This window comes from Anomalospiza imberbis, chromosome 6 (genome assembly GCF_031753505.1).
Source record: "Anomalospiza imberbis isolate Cuckoo-Finch-1a 21T00152 chromosome 6, ASM3175350v1, whole genome shotgun sequence".
In the NCBI taxonomy this organism is placed as follows: Eukaryota; Metazoa; Chordata; class Aves; order Passeriformes; family Viduidae; genus Anomalospiza; species Anomalospiza imberbis.
The window spans coordinates 46713341-46736876 of NC_089686.1; the positions used below are offsets into that span (position 1 = coordinate 46713341).

General features: G+C 40.6%; 1 protein-coding gene across 2 annotated transcripts in view; it reads right to left on the reverse strand.

The window, feature by feature from the left end:
- MOB2 (MOB kinase activator 2) overlaps window positions 1–22879 on the reverse strand; it is a 108091-nt gene extending 85212 nt beyond the window's left edge. Inside the window, exon 1 of one of the 2 annotated variants that reach the window (XM_068193923.1) lies at window positions 22689–22879. In XM_068193923.1, the coding sequence (XP_068050024.1) occupies window positions 22689–22705 (17 nt within the window). In that variant the 5' untranslated portion in view covers window positions 22706–22879. Of the gene's footprint in view, window positions 1–21561; window positions 21695–22688 lie in introns of those variants that run through there. The other variant, XM_068193919.1, reaches the window with a different exon arrangement.
- Between the last annotated feature and the right edge of the window lie 657 nt (window positions 22880–23536).

Sequence of the window (23536 nt, forward strand, 5' to 3'; positions counted from 1 at the left end):
CAAGTGCCATGGCTGAGAGCACAGTGTTTTCTGCTCTGCTGGGGTGGCCGGGGTCCAGGCCATCTGCGTGGAATGCAAGGCAGGACATTCCACCCTTCCGCCAGCATGTCCAGCGGTGCCAGCCGCTCCTGCAACCCGCCAAGGGGACAGGGAGGGATCTTCTTTTGTTTTCCTTATTTGTTTATTTGCTTTACTCTGGCAGCAGGCAAAGGGCTCTTCTCTTGCCAAGTTCATTACTATTGTAAAGCGTTCCCACTTACACTGAGTAAAGCACTACAGTGAGGAAGGGAAAAAACCAACTTGAAAGTTTACAATTAAACTACAGAACTTTTTAAGGACTTGATTTCAGGAAACAGGTGGGAGCTGGATTTAGCATATCTCTCCCAAGTGCTCAAATCCACACATACCACTCATTCAAAATATTTCTTTCAAACTTTTCAGTAAAGTTTATTGTTAAATTAAAGAAGCATGCAAGTTCTATCAGCCTCTTTGTTTACTGGTCTTCTACAACCCCCTTCCAAACCTTCAAAGTTTTATGTTTAGGTCTGGGACTACTCAGCCATGGGTGATATAATAACTACTATTTCCCAAAAATGATGATCACTTTGGCACGCCTGTATCTTTTTGGCCCCCATTAACTTTCTCCTTCATCTCACAAAATTCTTGTCCCCCACTCACTGAGTACAGACACAAATTGCTGGTGGAGGATAGAGTCTCCTAAAGGTGACAGACTAATCAAGCAGCAGTATTCCACTAATGGCATAACAGATTCAGGAAAATCGTATCATTTTTCTCAGTGGCACCACAGCCTAAATCAGCTTTTTCTGTATTACTTTACTCTGAGGAAGTGAAAAGTGCTACTTAAAAACTTAGATGATTACGACCTCTAGTTTTATCACTCTGGACATCAAGTTGACTGCCACAGCTATACAGAGTATATGCACAGAATAAGTTCTTTCTCATGTATAACTCAGTTGTTCTGTGTCTACTCTGCAGTTCAAACGTTCCATGTTTGCCTTTGAAGAGATTTTATTTACTGACTTGTCTCTTATGTCTAATTTTCAGTCCCAAAAGTTAACTATCAATCATTCTCCCACTTCTCAGATCAGTCAGTACTATATATCAGCAAGGTCTAAGCTGCAAAAGACAGGGAACCTTCCTCTCCAAGAAAGAGGAATCCATTCCCATGTAGTAACCAGTTCTCCAAGCACAGCAAGACACAGTGCAGAACTGCACTCTGACATGCAGGAGCAAGCTTGTCCCTTCCAGGATAAAGATAAACAAACAAAATACAGCACTTGTTTGATAGGCATTATTTGCAAGTCCCTTCTGCATAGCTGAAGAGCAAAGCATTTGCTTCATGTATTAAAAACAGGTAGAAGACCTGAGCACATCAAAAACTATTACATACTACAAGAGTGCTGAACACCCCACAAAACCCCTGTTTCTCCAAATACATGAAGTTCCAGCAGCCAAGAATTAAATCCAGAAGTCTTCCATTGTTCTTTCACTGTGAAAAGAATTCACAGTTACACTTTAATACAAAAGGAAGCAGTAAGATCAGCAAATCCTTACTGTCAAGCGTAATCGATACCCGCTTAGGAAAAAGGATGAGAGAAGCAGGAGTACAGGAATAGCATTAAAAGCAAACGCACGTCCACCACTTCCCGAAGTTCAACAAAAGGCACCAAAACGAACCAGGCTGCTGCAGGCCCTGTGCCCAGCCCGCACCTGCCACGCAGCTCCTGCCCACAAAACACGCCAGACATGGGCATTTCAAAGACCGAACGTTAGCCTTTCGTGAGATGTCCCCACGTTTCTTAGCAGGAAAGGAACAAGAAAATGGACTGCTGTCTAAATCTGTTTACCTAAAATAAGCCATCCCTACTTCAACACTCCCACCCTACCCCGAGGGATTTAAGAAGCATGCACTGCCATGATCTGACAAGATCCAATAAACCGGACAGCCTCCGTCTCGCTTGCACAAGGACACAGCTGCTCTGGTGCCTCATCTAGGCCTCGTGTGTCCAAATGTGGCCTGTACAGCTCAGCAAGATCTTTATTTCAGTAGCAAGCGTTACACATTCCTCTAATCAAGGCTGCTGTTAGACCCACAGGCAGAAAACCAAATCTTGAAGGTTTCTTCTCACACAAAAAGATCAGTAGAGCTGGTGCTCTGTCCCTTTCCAGCTCCTCTCTCTCTTACAGGAGCTCTGTTAAAACTTGATACACCTCCCAAGCAAAACTGTCACCAGCTAATCTCTAAAAGCCACCAGCACTCTCCCCCTGCCCCCAAATGGATCCATCCACAGAACAAAACCAGCTGCTCCTGATAAACATACATGGCTGCATTTCACAATACACTGGAGACCTCTAAAGCACTGTGCATGATCACAGCATGCTTGGTCCTGTAACAAGTGTATTAAGACACCCTGGAAGCACAAATATTATTGGGAAAATGTGCACAAAATCAGAAATTTTAAGCATGAACTGAGTCACAAGGAATGTACTCCGAACAGCAGCTAGGTAAATTCAGGGTGAACAGAATTAGTCATCTTCTTGTGAGTCACACAAAACAGTACAATTTGCAAAGAAAGCAAATTAAGAACATTCTGTCGTAATTGATTTTAGTAAAGAACTTGATGCCATTTCATAATAAGTTCATATATTTTCTAAGTTCCATGCTAGATTTTTACATACCAAAACATCTGGCTGAGCATGTGGCAATAGACAGTATGTGATGCGCATCCTACTTCCTAACCTCCCTCTGGTGCCCTGGCCAGCATGAGATTGCCATCTGTGGCACTAAGAGAGGGAGCACATTTATAATTATTCTTCTATAATCACATATTCAATAAACAGGATTTCAGACCTAACAGCTGCCCCCAGCAATGGGCAACGTGTTATATCTAAGTCAGTCCTTAACCAAAAGAATACATGTGACTATCCACAAAGGGAATCCATCTCTGTCCCCAGGATACGCAGCATCCCAGAGTACCAAGTGTTATTTTAGAAAAAAAAAAAAAGGCAAAAGACAGGCATAACTTAGAGTTGAGTTTTTTGCTGTTAGAGGGTGACAGAACACAAAAGAAATTATACAAAATTACTCCAATTTGCATTCACTTTGCAATGGCAAAGCAACTTGTGTATAAAAGAGAGCCAGTCTAATTTTAGCAGAAAATACGCTAATGTACAAACTATTCTTCAAATAATGATAATCAAGTTAGAAAGGCTAAGTCTCAGTCAGAAACTACACCTATGGAAAGTGCTAGAGCATCTGTTGAAGCGTATGAACCACATTAGCATGCCCCACCACCCCATAAAATCACACACGTCCATAAAATCACACACGTACATACAAACCATCACCACAAACTCTCATGAAATCTACAGCAATTAAACAGCATAACCAGCAAGCTGACATGCAGCTTGTTTCTGCAACTGCCCTGGCCCCTCTAATCTTCTGCTTACCAGCTTTGCCATCCTGACTGATTACACTTTGATACCAGATTTGAAGTTATTTTTCTCCCACCAAACAGAAGCATGTTCTGTCAGTGACATTTCTGGCTCCACAGCTGTATCAAATGTGAAGAACAACTTCAGACATTGGAACAATTATTTCTCAGAGGATATATTACTTAACTGAAAATGGATTATTTTAGCCTGTTTTATAGAAAAAAGGTTTCATCTTGTCTAGCACTTAACAAGTTTCCATAGCACCTAATGACACAGTTCCACTAATCCATCAAGCCAGGAAACTGTCACTACCACCATTACAATTGATTACACTCCCTCCCTCCATCACTCCAATCTTCCCTCTGTGCCTCTCCCATGCAGAGGTACTTCTGCAGCTGTACAGTGAATTGGATCAGGAATTGATCCCAACTAAAATAAAATGCTGTTTTCTTTCCATTAGTTTTAAGCTGCATCACTGGTAGCAGGATCCAATTCCCAAGCACTCAAGCACTCGAGCTGGCAAAGAGAGGAATAAACAGCTCCAACAGTGAGAGGAGGGCACTTCTCTCAGCAGTCTCAAAGTGCTCAGGGAACTATGGCATAAATTGCAGTGTCTTTGTATGACAGCAAGAATTTTGTTACAGGATATTGTGGTGCTTTTTATAAAGACCTGCTCCTCCTTGTAAAACTATACCTAAAGTTCAGTTCCACAGAAAATCTTCAAGGTTGCCTTTACAGATTCTTCACTTGTTACTTGAGCTTCAGTTGTTTCAGTTGCTTTCTCTCTTCTGGAGTCAAACTAAAGCATATGTATTGGAAAACTATGTAATGTGTAGTGAGCAGAAGATACCAAATGAGATATTTATGCCAAATCTGAAAAATTTAGGAAGTTTGACAGCTCTTTTCACCTCTCTTCTCACCTTTTCCAGGAGAGAAGGTTTTAAAAACAAGGGAAGGATCACAGTAGAAATGATTGGGCACAACTCCTGGTGTCACCAGAGCTCCTGGGCTGAGGCTCCTCCAGCCCATGGCTGTGACTACAGCAGGTGTGGTGGTACCAGCATTTATTTTGGATGGCCCATTATTGCAACTTACAAAACAAATATATGCTTCTTTTGTCTGGTGAGGAAAATTCTCCTTCTCCTCCCAGTGATCCACCCCATTTCCCAATTCTCAATATTATAAAAGCAATTTAATGTTTTTATATTTTCAACTCCATGCTGCAAATTCCACATTCACCTCCTCCAGTCTCAGTCATGAAGAGTAGCAACACATTGTTAGATGGTGCTTTTTCTGCCCAGCTGCATGGATACTAAGAGAGGGAAAAGCCATGTACACAAGACATTTTTATTGATGTTGATTTTATGTTATAATTTTATATTTTTCATACTTCAGTGTGCTAATGTTTTGTTCAAAATAAATCTCAATGATACAAAATGATGAGCTAAACCTAGCATTTAATTTTCCAAACAGTACTTGCACATTCTACATTTTGATACATATGCTAATACCTACTAATTAGAATCATAACAAAGACTTTAAAGATAGGAATTAGGGAGAGGAACTTTCCAAACCAAAATTGATTCGTTATTTGACAAAACAAACATTAGAACCACTTCTTCTGTATAATGATGCAAAATATTCTCACAATAGGAGAATTGGAGGAGAATTCTAATAGGAAAAAAAATTTAAAACCTACATGCTATAAATTTGCCTTTTCATTATGTTCAGCCTCAAACGCTACTAAAATAAAAAAAATCATCTATATTTTGTCATAGCTCAAAAACCAATAAGTAGCACAGTTTCTGTGTGATACAGTACAATGTCTAGGTATGGTATTAGAAATGGGTGACAAACAGCATGCAAGGACTCGCTGATAAAACCAATACTGCAGTTTTATGGTTAAATTCTCTATAGCAAAAATTAGTCTTATTGTTTTAGAGCACTTAAAGGACCAAGGAAGCTTCTACACTCGTGCTTTTTTACAAAGGCGAAGGCAGATTTTACTTTTTATCAGCACTGCAACTACATTAGCTTAAAAGGTTGTTTCACAGAAGCCTACAAAAGATGAAGCAATATGACTTCATTGTACGGGAAGATCCTAATCGGTACCTCGTATTAGCAATTTAATACCAAAGACCACCGAGACAGGCCTAGAGGTTAAAATCCATCATCTTTCTAGTAAACCTCCTGTGACACATTCTAAAAGCTCCTGCCTTTGTAATAAAAATAAAATTCTGTCAATCATTCTCCTTTTAGATTAAATTCATAAGCAAAATTATGCTCACTAGAAATATATTCATATATGTTGAAATCCTGGGAAGTATTTCAGCACGGCAGGAAAAGTGTCACACTATAAGAATTGCAAACTATGTCACCTTTTAGCAAGTGATCAGCAACAGGCCACTCAGAAGTGCTTGGCAATGGAAGAAGGCTTGTTTTCACAGTAGTTAACGCTTACTTTACAGCTAATCCATCTCAACCTTGCAGGATTGCTTACCTCAGCAATCTGCACCTTTGAAAAAAGTCATGGGAGAAGTTTGTACTCCTGCTCCAGACTGCTGCTTTCAGTGTTTGTGTGAGTTCATCTGCGGGTACACTGCTCCACAATGACAGCGTGAGTATTCAAAGTGCTACCAGACTGACTACCTTTTTCTTCCTATGAACACTGAGAAAAGACCCCCAACAAACTCAAATCCTGAACTGGAATTTAGACTGCTTAGATATCTGTAGTATACAAAATGCTACTCAAAAAACAGCAAGTCCACCCATCAGTTAAAACCACCTTGCTCATCTCTTACACCATGTGTTGTGCACTTCTCTCCTTAGCAGTCCCCACCTTGGTCACACACAGAAGATATCCTAGGAGCCATATTCTCATTCACACTGAAGGAAATAACACTGTTTGAAAACAGGATGTGCACAAGAGATTTTTTTTTTTTTGTAATGCACATTCCCAACTTACATCTTTAATGAACATTTGGGCAAGGGGAGAACAAATTCAAGCCAAGAGCTTTACATAACTGGCAAACAAATAAACAGCAACAAGAGGATTACGCTCTGAATGCTCTTGTCTAACTGGAAGGCAAAGCCAAGAAGCCCTGCAGAAAACACAAGCTAGATGCAAACTGTCTTATTTCCTATTGCTTCTGTGTTTAAAAACATCCCCAGTATACATAAATCAAGATGTCACTGGCAGTGAAAACAGAAGCCCAGCTTAACTCCATAGCTACAAGGCTCCATTAATCCCTCTCTAACATTCTCACTAGGGTCCCCAGCTTTCTTTTGTTCTTATAATATCAAGCGATGACAAAAAAAATAACTGTGGCAATGACCCATGCGGAAAAAATTTGTATTCACTTGTCAAATACTGGGTAAAAATATCTCCTCATAGTCACAGTAGTGAAAATTAAAGCAAGCAGGGGCTACTGGGGCATACGGACAATCATTGCATTTTTTTTTAACCCAAATTTATTTACAAAAGCGCCCAAAACACTGAGAACAGTCACAACTGTCGTCCAGCATGGATCAACATAAAATAGCAACATCATTACTTGGGAGCTTTTTTAAGCTAATCAGTCTTCAGAAACATTCCTAGCTCATGCTCATGTCAGCTCTGTTTATTATTATCGCAAGGTAAGAGAAATGCTGTCCTCAGTAAACTTACTGGAAGGAGAAACTGGAGCAATAGAAAGCAACAGTCCTCCCCTAGAGAAAGGGAACCTCCTGCTTCAGCACAGCCATGCTAAAAATCCACACAGCTTTTCTTTGGACAAGGTGTAACCCACTGAGGTCTGTCAGGAAGGTTACAGATGTTGCTGTCACTGCATGTTTAATTTTTTTTTTTTTTGCTTTCCTTACACTCCCAGATGTGAACTATTTTCACAATTATCCAAAGAATTTATCAGCAACTTCTCCACTGGTTTGTTTTGGTAAAAGCTATACCTTCTAAAGAAAAGAGGACAAAAGACAGCACTTAAAAAATCTGCACACCTTTTCATATTAAAGGCTTGTAAGAGCTGCTACAGCCTCCTCTGCTCCACTGGCATAGGACAAGGTCATTCTTTAGATGATAAAGGACTTAATCTTCTCCAACATATTCTGGAGAACATAATACCTGAAGGAGTCAAGTTCTACTGTATTTTAAAGGAAACTGAATCTCACCAGGAAGTGCAAAGGTACAAGACTCAAATGTTGGAGACTGCTGCAATACATACTTTAGTTATCTTTTGAACAGAGAGAGCTAAACCAATGCAAGTCCTTGAGAAATCTACATGCACAATAATCTGTACAGAATGTTTTCCTAACAATTCGATTTAAAACCTACTAAAGAAGGAAGCCAGGGAAGAGCAATAGGTTTTCATAAGCCTAAAGTGCAAAAAGTTCCAAGGAATGTAAAAAGGTCATTTCCAGTCACTACACAAACCTGATTTAGTCTCAGCATGATACCAAGAAATCACAGGTAGTATTTAACTGATCAGTTGCTTGAACTGGCTTGGTTATATAGTAGTCCTTGCAATACCCAGCAGAATTTTATTTTCTTCTTCCACATATTTAGTGTTTATGTCTCCTGATAAAGATATTTCTCCTCTATTTATACTACATAAATAAAGGTGGGCTTATTAAGCTAGTGCCATAGGAATAATCATAGAACTGAGAAATACAAAGCATATTTAGAAAATACTGAGGTCTCTCTTGTGCACACACAACACCAACAAAACCCCATCAACAGGGAAAGCACTCCTCTAATGAGAAAAAAAAAAAACACAATCTTTTTCTTTTTATCACAGATCCTCACCCTAAGCATTCTGTCAGAAGAAATTTCAATTTGGCATTTACATAATTTTAAATGGCAATTACATTTAGGGAAAGCACCTTCAACTTATGATCTTTTTATTTCCTATTTCCAGATGCTAAAGTAATTCCTACTGAAGGATTATAATTTGCAAACTGGCTTAAACTTTAATATTGTATTGCGTTATTTTGTTTTAATCACAAAAAAATTACCAGACTGAAAACAATTCTGCAGATTGTGACAGAAGTTTATACAAATTTAAAAAGCTTAAGCTCAGAATAGCCAAGAGGAATAAGCAAGTTTCAAGTACTTAAACTGTTCAGGAAGAACTGCAGATTCAAGACCACCAAGGCCAATGTACCATCTGGCTTCTCTGAAAACACAAGCAGATACTTGTCTTTGAAAAAGACCTATCATAAGAAAAACAAGCAAGTACAGATTAGAGAAACAGGAGATCAATAATACAACTCGTATACCAACTGAGTGGCCTCATTACCAAATATGCATTCTATTCTTGATGATGTTAAAACAGATTCTACCTTAATTCCTACCTGATTCTGGGGAAGAAAGAGAAAAAGTGGCATATTTTCACCTCTAGAAAACTAGAAATAAAAGCAAGAGCGCCACCATGATTCAGTATTAATATCCTGGAATACTTTAGAGTCCACAGAATTTCAAATCTTCTCCCCTAATAACCATTTCCATCTTCTCTCATTATCATTGCATTATCAAGATCATTAAAAGATGCTGGAAAGATTAACATTTGTTGAATGATAGTCACAGTCCCAAAGGTGACATTTCAACAGTGAACAGCAAATACCAGAAGAAGAGTGACTTATGTCATCCTTCAGAACCACATACCATAATTCAGGGCCCCTAAACAAATGCAAGAATGAAATATGCTAACAAGACAGCTGTCTTCATGAATAATAAAACTGAAAAAAATGATCTTAGTCAAAAAGGTATTAACTTAAAACAATGAAAAAGAGGTATCAATTTCTTAATCTTTCTATCAGACATGGTGGAGGTGAAAATGTGCAACTAGTAGCCTATGACTTAAAAATCATGAGGAAAGGCATACCATGAGTTCTTTAAGTTTTCCAAACACAAACACCAGCCTTTTTTCCAAACTTAAACACCAGTACATTTAGTGCTTTTATAAGAAACAGATACTGAAAATGAGTGTTACGAGAGGTATTTTAGAAGGGAGTTACATTCTTGTCCCTCTGTAGTAATCAGATTTTTGTGAAGCATTTCAGCTTCCTGTATATGAAAAGGGGAGGTATTTGCAAACAAAAGATTAGGCTTTACTGTACTGTTAAGCAAATATGTTCTGAATATTTACCTTTGCATCTCAGAGCTACCATAATGCAAAACAGCAGCCTACCAAGACCAGTACTCCATTCTGATAATAGCCAACACCATAACGATTCAGAAGACTCCATAAATCTCTGGGAATGCAACTAATTGACCAACACCATATCCCAAGTGAAATTTATTCCCAACTGACTGCTCAGCTTTGATGCATGGACTGAAAACCAGCATTATCCCTGCTAGCACTCTTGCTAATGTCATGAATCTTTAGAGAACTGTATTATTTACCTTAGTGAATCATAGAATTTAAATCCTCTGCTCAACTACAGGCTGTATAAAAAAATTCTTCCTATTTATTATTATTCCAACCTTCTAGTGTCATGCAATACACCAAAATTGTTCTTTATTTTCAAAGTATGCTGGCACGTCAATTGTCTTTAAACCCTCTTTTGCCTTATTCTCCCCCTCATTTTTGAACTTGCTGTTGCTTTTCCATATAATGAAGCAAAAAAGTATTTACTGAAACCCAGCTAACCTGAAGCTCTTCTTGGTTTGATTTTGTAACAAGAACATATTGGAGAAGTCATTCTTTCTTTGAAGGTCTGAGCGCCTGCTGTAAAACTCACATTGTCATTTTACTACTAAACTCCAAAAAACTGGTGCAAAAAAATCAAATCCAAAATGAGATTAAAAAGTAACAGTTTCAAGTTAGTAGCTGGCTGTTACTCTAGAATAATATTTGTTTTAGGAACCTCGAGTTAATGAGTAGCCCATGGCTATACGATAACCATTGTCTCCCTTGGAGATTAGACTCCTTTTTAGACAGGTTTATCACACAGGATTTTTACTTCATGTCCTGTGCACTCCACCCACACCACTATTCTCCAGGGATCTTGGGGAAACAAGTCATGGGGAGACTTCCTGTAAGCAGGAACATTATTATTTTCACTGGGAACATGGATCCAATTTGCATTAGTTATTCCCACAGCTGTTGAGTCCTGCCTTATTTTTTTTTTTCACTTGTAACAAGTTCATATACCTTGGCATATACCAGCAAAAGGATAAGGGGACAGTTGATTTTACTTAGGCTCTTTGAGAAACTTCAGATTTGCAACACCCTTTGGTAACAATTCATTATTTTGCATCCAAAACCATACCAATGCTAGGAAGTATTATCCCTGTTATTTTTTATGAATACTGACCAATCTATTCCATTGCTTGGTCAGCAGTACCAAACAGTTTTAATCAACTTTCTCTCTGTAGAGCTACTAGAACTTTGTGCCATTTTAAACAAGCTTAAGATAAATGTTAGTGAATTGCAGAATTAAGACGAAGGGGGCAGGGGATGGGGAAGTACCTCTTCCTTTTTCACCTGGCGAGGGACAAAAGGCTCTGGGTGGATTTGGTTTGCACTTGCAGTCTGGCTCCCCCATCAGAACAGCCTTTGACCTTCTCCACTGTTCCATAGCTTGACTATGTCCAGATTGACTTCTACAGTAATTGATGGACACACAGCAGAGAACATGGAACAGTTACGGAACTCTAGTTTCAAACGTAACAGCAGAGGACAACATTTTGCACAAAGCTGCACGTTTCAGCCTAATCACCCTTCATTTCCCATCACACTATCAAACTGGGCCCTCCAGAAAGCAAGCAGTTCTTTCCCACTCAGGTTCTGCACAGTCCACAAAGGGTGCACCGATCTGGTGCAAACCTCACATCACCACCAGTGCTTCCCTGCCTTAGCCCTTGAGACTGGTCAGCACCATCTTCTGGCCTACCTTGTGATACCATCAAAGTGCATACACGGATTTTTGGCATAACTGGGACTAGACCCTTCATCTGCAAAGTCACAGACCCAAACAAACCTCATGCATACCTTGGTATAGAAACTGTGCTAGATCCACAAGCAGAAGAAAATATTATATACAAGCCATAAGACAAAAGCTGTTGGCCAGAGATTAAAGGGCATGCCATAATTTTTGCAGCCACAGGCAAGTGAGAAGTCCTCACATACAGAAACACAGTGTCCTGTGATACCTGGTGGCCTGCTGCAGGCCTCTACTTGCTAAATGGGAACATGTGACAACAGGTCACAGACATTTATCTGGATGAACAATAAATCTGTCTTTTAGGTCAGGCATGGACTGGAATTCCCCGGATCCAGGTTCTTCAGGCATTTGTTTTGACAGCTACAGTTCAATTACCAACAGTGATTGTACATAAGATACTATTGTGTGCAGTATTAAAAAAAAAAAAAATCAAGCTCTTAGTAATAATGGAAAATAATTATCATTCCTTTATTAAACCCAGACAGGAAATGATGATGGCTGCTAATGAAGTTTTATTACATGTATAAACACCATCCTTATTCCTACATTTGCTTCCTCTTTGCTCAAAATCTGCTTAGTCAGACAGCAAGGCTGTTTTTAGCACTGGGGACTATCAGCCTGTGATATCTCTCATGCACTCTCAGGTTTGTTTTCCAAATCATCAATTTTTTCCACCGTGTGTCATTGGAAGAGTGCTTTGGCACTTAAGAATTCGAAGGAATGAATTTGAATTGCATCTTTTAAAACACATCAAGGCCTTCATGGAAGTTGTCCTTTAGAAATTAAGTAAACTCCATGTCAGCTTAAATCGTTACGCCTACTGAAATATTTAACACCCTTTTATTTTACATTTTCAGCTTAGCTCAGAAATACTGTGGATAGATGACACACCTAAACAAGTAGAACAAATATATATTTAAATTTGTCTGTCTTCATAATAAAGTTACTTCCTCCTCATGAAATTCTTGCCAACTTTTTTATTTTATAATAACGCCCCCCAAGGTTTCAGAATAAAATGTTTAAACATGGGAATTCATAAATCTACTAGGTAAGATTATTTCTTCTTTAATTATAGAATGGATTGCAACTAAAAAAAACAAACAAAAAAGCCCCAGCAAGTGATTTTGTCTTGCAAGATAGTGGATTATATTGCATGTGTTTCATGAACTGCAGAAAATACTTCTTCATTAACAAGATGCCTCCTTGCCAGTATTCCCAAGGAGGCAAACAGTAAGAGCTGGTAAGTCTTCACACTACCTAAAACCAAGAGGAACTCGATTTAAACAGAACATTGATTCTATTAACAGTAATGAGAAAATACAAGTCTGAACATATAAATAATAGCCTGCCCACTTAAAAAGTTATACCACATATAGCAACAACTGCCTACATTTTAGTGGATGACTGTGCACATCCTGTCTGAAACAAGCCTGGAAAAATACTTATAAACACTAAAAAAAAAAAAAAAAAAAAACACCAAAAAAAACCCACCTACCAGCTTATTACAGTACAGCGTGAAAACAGAAAGGTCCCCTTTAAAAAACAAACCCACCACATTACCTACAAACTTGCAGTTAAATACCTAAATTCTTGTTCATTACAAGCAAGAACCCACATCTCCCCTTTCTTAGATGAGTTTTCATAGCACTTTACTCCACTTGCTCAAGCCTCAACAAGCTCAAGTGACTCAGGCCAGTACCTTCATATTCATCAGGGTGGGGCAAGGGAGAAAACCTCAGTACAGACACTTTGGGGTTGTAAGAATGCAAATCATCCAATTCAGCATTTTGAATAGCACCCGTAACTCAAAGCTAAAACCTGTGCTACACCAGACCACATGGTAAAAGTCTATCAAATGCCTAATAAGAAACATTCATAAATACATCCAAAAAAAACCCTGAAATTTCAGGTTAGTGTTCAAAAATTGCTCATCACCAATGGCATCACAATAATCAAGTGAAAAAGGGACAAAGAACAACTGCTGTTAGATGCCCATCCAGGAACACTGTGCAAAAGAAACAATATTCTTTAATGCCCAGCAAGTCAAGCAGCAGAAGGGCGTCCAACATACCCACTGTATTGCAAGATTAAGGCTAGAATTGAACAAAAAATCAGCTACAGTCATCAGGCTGAAGTACTCCTTTCACTATTTCTTTTGTTCACCTCTTAGCAGTCAGATTTCTCCCAAATCTCAAAACTCAGCTAATTACCAAAAAAAAAGAAAAAAAAAAAAAAAGGAACTATCTGGTTACAACAAAAAGGAGACACAGACAAGACCATAAGAACATCAGAACTGCAGGTTAGCTGAGGCACCCCAATGAGAAATTACAAGGGAACCAAGAAAGGCTGGATCACAGAACAAAGTAAGACAACATAGGAAAAAATTAGTGCCATCTGAAGATTTGTACATCTTAGACCAGAACCTGCAAACACTTCCATTTCTAACCTCTTTCCCCTCCTAGAAGACATGCAGATAACTTTAAATAGTAAGATCAGTACCCAAATATGGCTTTTTGAATGTAGGCTGGTCAACTCCTTAAAAAGGAGCCAGTCCCCAGCTAAACCAGCAGATGAGATTTCTCCAGCTGACATGGAGCTGTACTATTAATATGGTTTTGTTCAAAACAGTTTATCAACATAAACAAGAGATACAAGCATACACAGAAGCTTTTTATTTCTTTCTCTAGTACATTTGTTGGTCTAATAAAAGTTATTAGCCCTCCCTACAAACTTGGTTCCTTTTATACCTGATGGAAAACAGCCACACACTAACACTATAGTAGATATTATAATCATGAAGGTTTCAAAGGTTGGAGTTCCAGCAACACCTGGATATCATCAGACAGAAGACTAACTGGAAAAAAAAGAAAAAAGCTATTTATCATTTTCCTGACACAAACGTGAAACCACAGAGTTAATCCTGTAACCTGAGCACATCCACAAAGTAGACACCTCCTCATAAAAAAACATCTCCATCCAGTTTTGCATAACTTGTCAAGAAGGAACAAAGCCTCTCCTGAGCAACTCCATGCTGGTTTTTTGAAGAACCATGTAAAAGAAAAGTTTTCTAAATGAGGAAATTCTAGACTGAAGTTTATGAACTGAAGCAGTGAGAAAAAGAGAGTCAAGATCACCTCTATGCAACCTGTTTCACACAACTTCTGTTCATCATGTGTAAAGACCAGGAGAATTCTCAGGTAGAAGTCCCAAGAATTTAGACATTTCAGGTACAAGAGGGACAACAGTGATGCAGTCACTGAACACTGATGATAAAAATATTCAGGGACCACCTTTATAACCTAAGCAGTGCAGAAAGGAAGGGGTAAAGAAATTAAAAAGCATGCAGATATATTCTGAAGAGCTCAAGTTACCAGACCTGGGTCATTTAAAGATACAGTTTTCTGCAGGCTTACAGTCTAGCTTAATGGTTTTACTCTTTCAGTGTTCAGAGTAAGAAGGAATTTGATCTATGACAATTTGATCTAACACAGTTATCTCTGTCTTGATTCCAGTTTAATTTGTGCCATTCTTCAGAAAATTCTGTCTAAATTCTGGTTTGGGGGTTATTCTTTGTGTGCATGTGCATTCAATGCTCTTTTTCCACGATCAGGGACAGAGGTTTGCTGATTGTGTGAAAAACTTGCACCTAGACCAGTTTCTCTTGACTGACAGAATAAAAGGAAAATAACTTTTGAGAGAGCTGCCGTATCTCCCCCTCCAAATGCTAAAACTATCACACTGCTCTTTAGGTATTTAGTTACATTCATCATTCTAGCTGCAAAATTAAATTATTTAAAATTACTGTACAGAGTCTCAGGAACAGGGAAGCTCCTAGACTACAACTGTTTGAAGTGTCAGAACAAGGCCATGAAGCAACAATTCTTCCTCAAGTAGTCTCAGTTGATGTAACACTTTCCAGTACTACTCTAAACAAAACTATTGCAAAAATAAATTTAAATAATCAGATCCATTTAATGAGCATTTAATGACACAACTTTTTTTTGTAATTGCAGAGTAAGATGAGTGAAAAAATTGCTAAGAAGGACTTCGATAAAAAGAACCAAGCAAGCTTCACAACCTTATCACTAACCACAAAAGGCTAAATATGGGTAAAAAACAATGGACAAGATCACTTTAGTAGTATTCCACTAGCAGAAACATACATTAAAGTTGTTTGATAGATCATCAGTGATGGCAGAATACGAAGATCTGACAATACTGAGTTCAAACTTGTATAAACAGCTATCTAAAAATTGCAGTCTCTTATTAATTTTACTCTTTCAAGTATGCTTTCCCTGGGCCCACATCCAGCAGATGTAACAGATGGAAACTGCCAGTGAAATATGGCAAAGTCATGCAGGCCATCATGCGTGAACCAAGCTTCCTGAACATGCTCTTGAATCAGACTGCTGGATTCAGCCAGGCACCCAGAATCCCACCTGCCTTCACATTCACATGACACAGCCAGCACTTCTCTCAGGTAGATGAAACATGACTTACAGCCAATTGTAAAGTCTGAGTTATTCATCAATATCCAGTTCACGATGAGTATATTTATAGTTTACCCATAAAGTGAATGTAAAAATGTCAGTGCTCTGATGCCATTGCCTGTGCCAGGACACCAGCTTAGTCACGGTATCTCCTATTTTCAGACATTCTGCAGTTCTTCCCAACATTCAAGCAGAAGGATACATCATCAGAAGATACATCACTAATTATTTTCAGAGTAATTACCACTAATAATCACATTACTACATGATTCCCTTCAGTTGATTTAAGTCCTTGTTACCACCAAAGTAACTGTTACCTAAGCTTTCTGTTCTCACAAACACCATCATGCTATCAACATTATTCATGTAGCCACACAAACAGGCTGTAGGAACTCATTTAGCTGAAAACTAACCTGAGGAGAGGAAGCAAGACAGAAAAAAAAAAATTGTTTTCATTCAGATGAGCATCTTAACCTACCAGTCTTCCTGAGTGTTGATGCTACTGCAAAGGCGAAGAGGGTAACATGCAGAGACATGCAAGGAAGGAGTATTGCTACACTTTAAGAATATTCAACTCTTTTTCTAAGTAAAGTAATAGTTCCTTTTACTTTTGGGACCTTGAAAATTATCTACTCTTCTTGTCCCTCAGCATATTGGAAAAAGAGCACTCTAAAAAGATAAAACAAGTATTCATATGCACTGTACTCACCAAAGTAACCTACTACTGAATTCTGTGGTTTCCTAAAGTAACAAAGGTTTTAAAATGTAGGATTTATTTGCATTTTCTCTGAGAAATCAATAATTAACTATACCAGGACTCTTCAGGGAGCAAGGCTCTGCAGTTATTTGCAACCTGTTCTGCACTACAAAAGAAGAGCCTTGGCAGTGACCATCTGAGTAATATAACCGAGCACTTTCAGAACCAGGGAGACATAAGGGAACAATACACCTGGAAAATTTAAATTGCTCTCTTACAGTCATTACTCCTTTTCTACAAATCTAATAGCCCTTGAAATTCACATCTGAAAGTAACAGCACATTTCAAAGTAACAGCACATTTCCACTACTATACTAATGAATATGACAAGTTAATATTTAATGGAGATCTAATTTTACCTGCAGACAGCATTATGTAGTTGTTTCACAGTTAAGCTCTGGTTTAGCAGAGGCACTGCTCACTGCTAAGGTTTTGAAGTAATACTGAACAATATAAGTAAGCAGTGAATGGAGTTCCAGTGGCTCACAGAGAGACCTAGATTTATCTGGGGAGAGCAACCTGGGACCTCACAGGTAATGTTGCACCTATAAATAGAAGCAAATAAGGAGCATGTGAGTATTTCCTGCCCATTGGGACAGTACATGTCTGGTTTACCTGTTCTGAGTTATTTTCAGCTCCCTTCAAGTAGGGAAAATGGCATGTGAAGCCAAGAATCTGCAGGGAATGGAATGCAAGGGAAACACCTGTTGTAAAGTCAGTTAAAAAACAGAACAAAGATACACACCATGCAAGCTGTGAAAGGTGAGAGGTTGCAGCAGTTTCTAGAGGGAAGACTGCCTTATAAAGGCAGAAGAGATGACTAAAGGGAAGAAAGGTGAAAGCATTCCCTACAGCTACACCAGCTGAAGAATGTCCAGTGTTATTTTTTTCTTCCTTTTAACAGAAATATTTTCTATAATTAGGAAGTTTTGAACAGTACCCAAAATGAAAACTATTACCTACTTTTTATATAAAGGTCGGCTAGTTAAAGGCAGGTTCAACTGTATGATGCACCAGCCAAACTGACAGCTAAGCTTGCAGGATGATTTCTCACTGCTCCCACTACAAGATGCACTCCTTAGCGTTAATGGATTTGATGATCCTTATGGCTCCCTTCCAACTCAAGATATCCTACAACAGTGCACCCCATTCAAAAGCAACAAAGGTTTAGTCTAACAGGTGACAAACAGCATACTGGGTTTTACTGACTCCCAACTAAAACACTGGAGTGCTTTTTTCACATGTAGTCCTCAGCTGTTGTGGCTCAAGGTTAGAACTTCTCTGCATGACAATATTATTCCTATTTCACCACAGCTCATCTTGAACTGGACAATATCTTAAGGCATTTCTTAAAGACCCCTTCACAAATGCAGAATGGAAGACAACTGAACACCAGTATGTGTTACTTTTCTTCTTGCCTTTAAAATTACCACAGGGGTAACATGGCAAAATCCTATATCCGGAACAAGTGAAAAAACTGACAGCTTAAATTTAAGTCCCTGACAGTTATAGCTGAATAAAATAAATGTATGACATACAAGTCTCCTCTGTGAAACAAATCTAGCAGTGTGCTGACCTTGAGAAGTTCTCTTACACTGTTTTTAAAAAAATCACCAGAATATCATATACTCAAAAAGACTGAATTTGCACAATTACTGTGTTATTTCACTGCAACATACTTTCCAATGACCTATCCTGATCAGATGAAAACTATGCAAGGCAGCACATATATGAGGTGTTTAAAATGGATTAACTGATGTTACAAAGTAAAATCTGCAAGTGTAAGGGCTATTAGTTTCTATCAGACATTATTCAGCTTACAGCTGTAGCAACTTGCTGTGTCTCGCAGGCCACAGATCACCTGAGTAGACAGAAATAGTCTGTGCTGTCTTCAGGCACAAATGTCCTGACCAGAAGTTTCCTTCTTCTGCCATCTGTATTTTCCTTACCTTTCTAGGCCATTGCTTTTCTCTACCTGTCCTCAAAGCTGAAGATGTGGAATATGAGAAAAGGATAGCCTTCAGTCATTTTTAGGCCCTTCTGTTCAAGTCACTAGGTCAACATTGAAAGAACAAATAACTGAGCAGGGGATGGTACAACCGTATCGATAACAAGACCTAAAATTTAAATGGAGAAGAAATCCCTCTTGCAGACAGCCTCTCTCTATTATATTTACACTCTAATAAATACTGGGAGAAGGAACTGTGAATCTTTACCAAATCAGTGTAAGCATCTCTCTCAGCTTCAATCAGTATAGTCTATTAACCTACTGAACTACAAAGTTTATAGTACAGATGAAGCTCAAATTATGATTGTGTCTAACAGGTAATTGTTTGTAAAATACTTTGTTTCTCTCTTCCCTTATTACATAGGTATTGTAAGATGTAGGTGAACTTAATGGGAAGAAATGATGATGTCTAACATCAGTTCAGAAGGTTGAATTTTTTTTATTATAACTATGTTATAATACACTAATATATTCTATAAAGGAAGATACTAAAATTACATACTTTCTTTAACTATCATATCTAACTACTCACAGCTTGTGACCCTGTTCGCAAGAGTCCAGACACAGGTGGATCTGATTGACCATCAGGCCCAAACAATCTTCACAAGAATCTAATCAAGCAACCACCCCAGGTAAACAATTCTCCAAACACATTCTACATGAGAAAAACAAGGAGTAGAAATAGAAATTGTTTTCTCTTTCTTTCTCTCTGTGCACCTCTATGAAAAATCCTGAGAGAGAGAGAGAAATGTCCTGCTACACGTAACAGTTCACCAAAACCCCTACAGTACCCAGTACTCCTATGAAAAAATGCATTACAGCATCAGACAGCACTGCTGAAGATTAAACCATGCCAGGTTTATTAGCACCACTAATATGTTTTACTCCTAGCCAATTATGATCGTTTAAAACAAGATAAAAAGCAAGTTTCATAAGTGAGGGAACAATGCCTGCCTTTGTTGCTAATTTGAACTTCAAGAGCAGATCAATGCTATTTGTAACACAAAAGTTTGGAATCTCTTCCAAAGCTGGTAATATGGACCTCTGGTAAATGTTGTTAAGCAAAGCAATTCAGCAACACTGATCTCTAGTGAAAACCGGACTTAAAATATATCCTCTGTAAAACAAGCTCAAAATGGTTGTCTTTTTTTAATGGAAAGAATGCACAGAAGAAACCATAGAGTTTCACCAACATCAGTATTAACACTGCATTCAGTGGAAGGGTCAAATATACTAATCAACCACAGAAAAGACTCTGGCTTTACTTAGGTGCTAAACTCAGCATTGTACCATGCCAGCAGCTCATTCTTTTGAGCTTTCTTCCTTAGGACTTGACTGGATTTTGAAGCACTTGACTGAACAGCAGGCAGCACCCAGAGAAGTTTTGCTGTGTGACCACCTAAGTCTGTAGTTGTTTGTTAATCCGTAATAAATTCGCTATTGTTCGTAAGCCTCAGCTTCCATTTTTTTTTGTCTATTAAGTACTCTGAGGCGATCAGAGACACTGGGGCTGCTGCTCTTGGTGGTATGATTAGCACTTACCCTTCCCCCCTTTCCAAGGGAGCACAAGAGAAGGGGAGGACCAAGAAGGAGTAAAGCAGATCTCACTCTAAACGTTTATCAGATAAATGCGACACCAGCTCGAAGGGTCGAGATCTAGAACAGGAGCAACTGTTTCTGCTGCCTAATTTAACACACTTGCACTCCAAGGATCATTTCACAGCGATGCAAAGTCAAAACGCAGAGGGTGTTTCTCACACCAAAAAGTTAAGAAAGCATAGCCAAAAAGGAGACATACAAGCCCTTCCACAGGGGTAGGAAAAGCGCATGGAAAGCTGAAACTGCAAACCACCTCCTTCCCAAAGCAGTAAGGAATAAGAAAGATCACAGTGGTTTTATTAATGAGGACATTTAGGAAAAAGAGACACCACCAAGAAGCAGACCAATACATTTCACTTGCCAGAGGCATCAACACCAACTAACGTGTTACTGGGAGAGATCTGTTTTCCTATTATTCTGCAGGTTTTTCCTCAGCCCTGTCCTCCTCACATGAGAGACCCTAACACCTGAAGCTCCCACTGAAAGAGGCTGAGCAAGTGGCATTACCCAAACTTCTGCCTGGGCAGACAAATGTCCGCAGTTTCTTCGTCAAGCAGCAGGACGGATGTTTCCATTTACAAACACAGTTGCTAACAGCAGGCATAACTTAGCCGGGAATAAGAATGGGTCCCCCAGGACTTCTAGCCTTTCCCACTTCAAAATATCAATGCTCCCCCTTCCTGCCATAATCACATACAACCATCCCCCCCAAATGTGCACAAATAGAACAGCGTTTTAAGGGAGAAAACTTTAAGAGCATCAGTGGGACAATACTGGGTTTGGTCAGGAGTGAAACATATCAGGAAACAGCTGAGAACAAGCGAGTAACACACAAATGACTCAGAATCCATTCTCATTACAATGGGGAAAACAGGCAAGTCTTTTCCACACATGGACAGATCCACCCACCCTGGGTAAAAAAGTACAGAACAAATGCCAATTTTTTGTAGTGACTTCAAGAAGCCCAAAATATTTTTCATAACAAAACCATAATCCTGATATCCTGAGAGTGTGGCTACAATAAACCTTGATTCTTTTCTGCTTTACAATGTAATTTGCACAGAATAAGTACAGCTGCTGTAGTGGGGCATGTAGTATTTTGAGTCATACAAGTAAGTTGCATTAAGTCCTGAGTTTGACCTTTTTTTGTAATTACAGTAACACTCCTTGACACTCCAGCTTTTACTTTTACAAAGTCAGTGTAACAGACCACCTGTGCTTTGCGGTTGTTAAAAAACACATCAAAACAAGCTCGTCGTTTCTATTTTCATTGACACCGTGTAACAACAGAGTGCAGCTCTGTGACTTACAAGACACAAGGCTTGCAGTACCTGGCACCCAGGCCCCCTGACATGCCACAAATACTGCCCTTCCACTGCTCAGCCTGCTGGAGGAAAAGCCAGCCATCCGTGTCTACCCCACAGCGATTCAGCATTCCCTCCACGCGAGGGGTCGGACTCACAGTAAAACTTTGTATTGACAGCTGCTTCCAGAGTTGGATGCGACCCGTGTGAAGGCAAGTAACAAGTGCGCTCTCAGCACCAAAGAGATCAGCTGCAGACAAAAGGCAACACACACGCCAGCGACCCTTCTAGACACACCACATCCATCAGCTGCGACAAAATGGTTTACCTTCTGTTCTAGGCACAGCAGTGTCAGACAAGGAGGCAACCTATATGGCAAAGACCACATTCAGGAACTGCCTGAAGAACAAACTAAGGGCAGCAGGTTATCACTGCAGCGCTAGTTTTGCTGGAGCATAAACCAAGTGCTCATGCGATTTTGAAGCATAATTATTCACAGTTCACCTGAGTGCAGGTCGCCAGCGCAATTCATGCAAGAAGTAACCGAGAATATCTCGTTTGGGATACTGGTAGCATATCAGGTCACTCCCACCAACTACACCTCCCTCTCCTGCACTGAGGTTTCCAGACCTAAAACCCGCAGCCAACAGCTCTCTACCTTCTGTCTCTGTGTAATTAGCACTATTAATCCCAGGCTACCCAAGCCCCCTGGCGTGGCTCTGATTCGGCGTTAATCTCTGCCGAAGTCTCTTCTTCCTCCCTACAGAAAGCCATTTAAACCTTGGCACGCCTTTCGCTTTAGAGTGATGTCCTGTCGCAGGGGGATTAGCCGCACACCGTACGAGTGGGAGGCACAGAGAGCTGCCACACCTGGCCTGCCCAGAGCGCAAAGAGGGAAGGAAAAGTTACTTTTTCAGAGGGCCACGGCTCGGGACAAGACGAGGGCTGCCGTGCACCCCGTCGTCCCCGCGGGCGCGGGCGGCTGCACGCAGGGACGCCCGGGGCTGAGCTGCAGGCGGCAGGAACTGATTAGTCATTAGCGCCGCACGCGGGGCTCGGGCTGCCCGCCGCCGGGGCCGCCTCGGCCGGGCGGGAGAGCTCCGAGGGAGGGACACACACGGGGCCCCACTCACCCCATGAGCCAGTCCATGGCTGGCTCCCGCCGCGCCGGGAAGCTCCCGCGGCCGCCGACTCGCCGCTCACCGCCCGCTCATGGGGGCCGGGGCCGCTGCGCGCTCGGGGCTCCTCCCTCGGCGGCTGTGTCCGTCGGTCCCTGCCCCGGTCGGTCGGTCGGTCGGTCCCTCCCCGGGCGCGGGCGGGGCGGCCGCCGGGTGCCCCCCCCGGGCTGACACTCGCGCACTGGCGCGGCCGGAAGTAAACACACCGCGCTGGCCAACCCGGAAGCGGCCCCGCGCCGCCCGCCGCCCCGCCGCGCGGGGCACGCCGGGAGGTGTAGTCCGGGCGCGGCCCCCCGGGGGCTCCCCGGGCCGGGGTCCCCCGGCATCACTGGAGCTTCGCTGCGCGCCCCTCAGTGCTCGGTTCTCGCTAAGGCACGCCCTATCGGGGCCTCTGAGGCAGCGCTGGCAAGGCAAGTTAATGTGTTAATTAGAAACGGTGAAGTTAATGTGTTAATTAGAGACGGTGATGAGAAGCTGGAATTCTCACAGGCTCGCCAGGGACTGACCCAAGACTATCCTCCAAAAATGACCAAACAGCTGCTGAAGGGATGATGCCTAACCCCAGACAGCCCCAGAGTGCACTCTTTGAGATCTACACAGCCCTAACTGTTGCATGGAAATCCTTTGCCTGCGGCTCGTTGGCGCACAGCGTTTCCAGAGGCTCCGTGAGAGTGATGTCCTCTCGGCCGAATTCCCCGATCAGCACCTGCTCAGGTGGGGATGTTCACAGAGGCGGAGCTGCTGGAGACGATCCCATGCGCTAGTTCAAACCTGCCTTAGGAGAGAGAGGGATGGTTATTTCA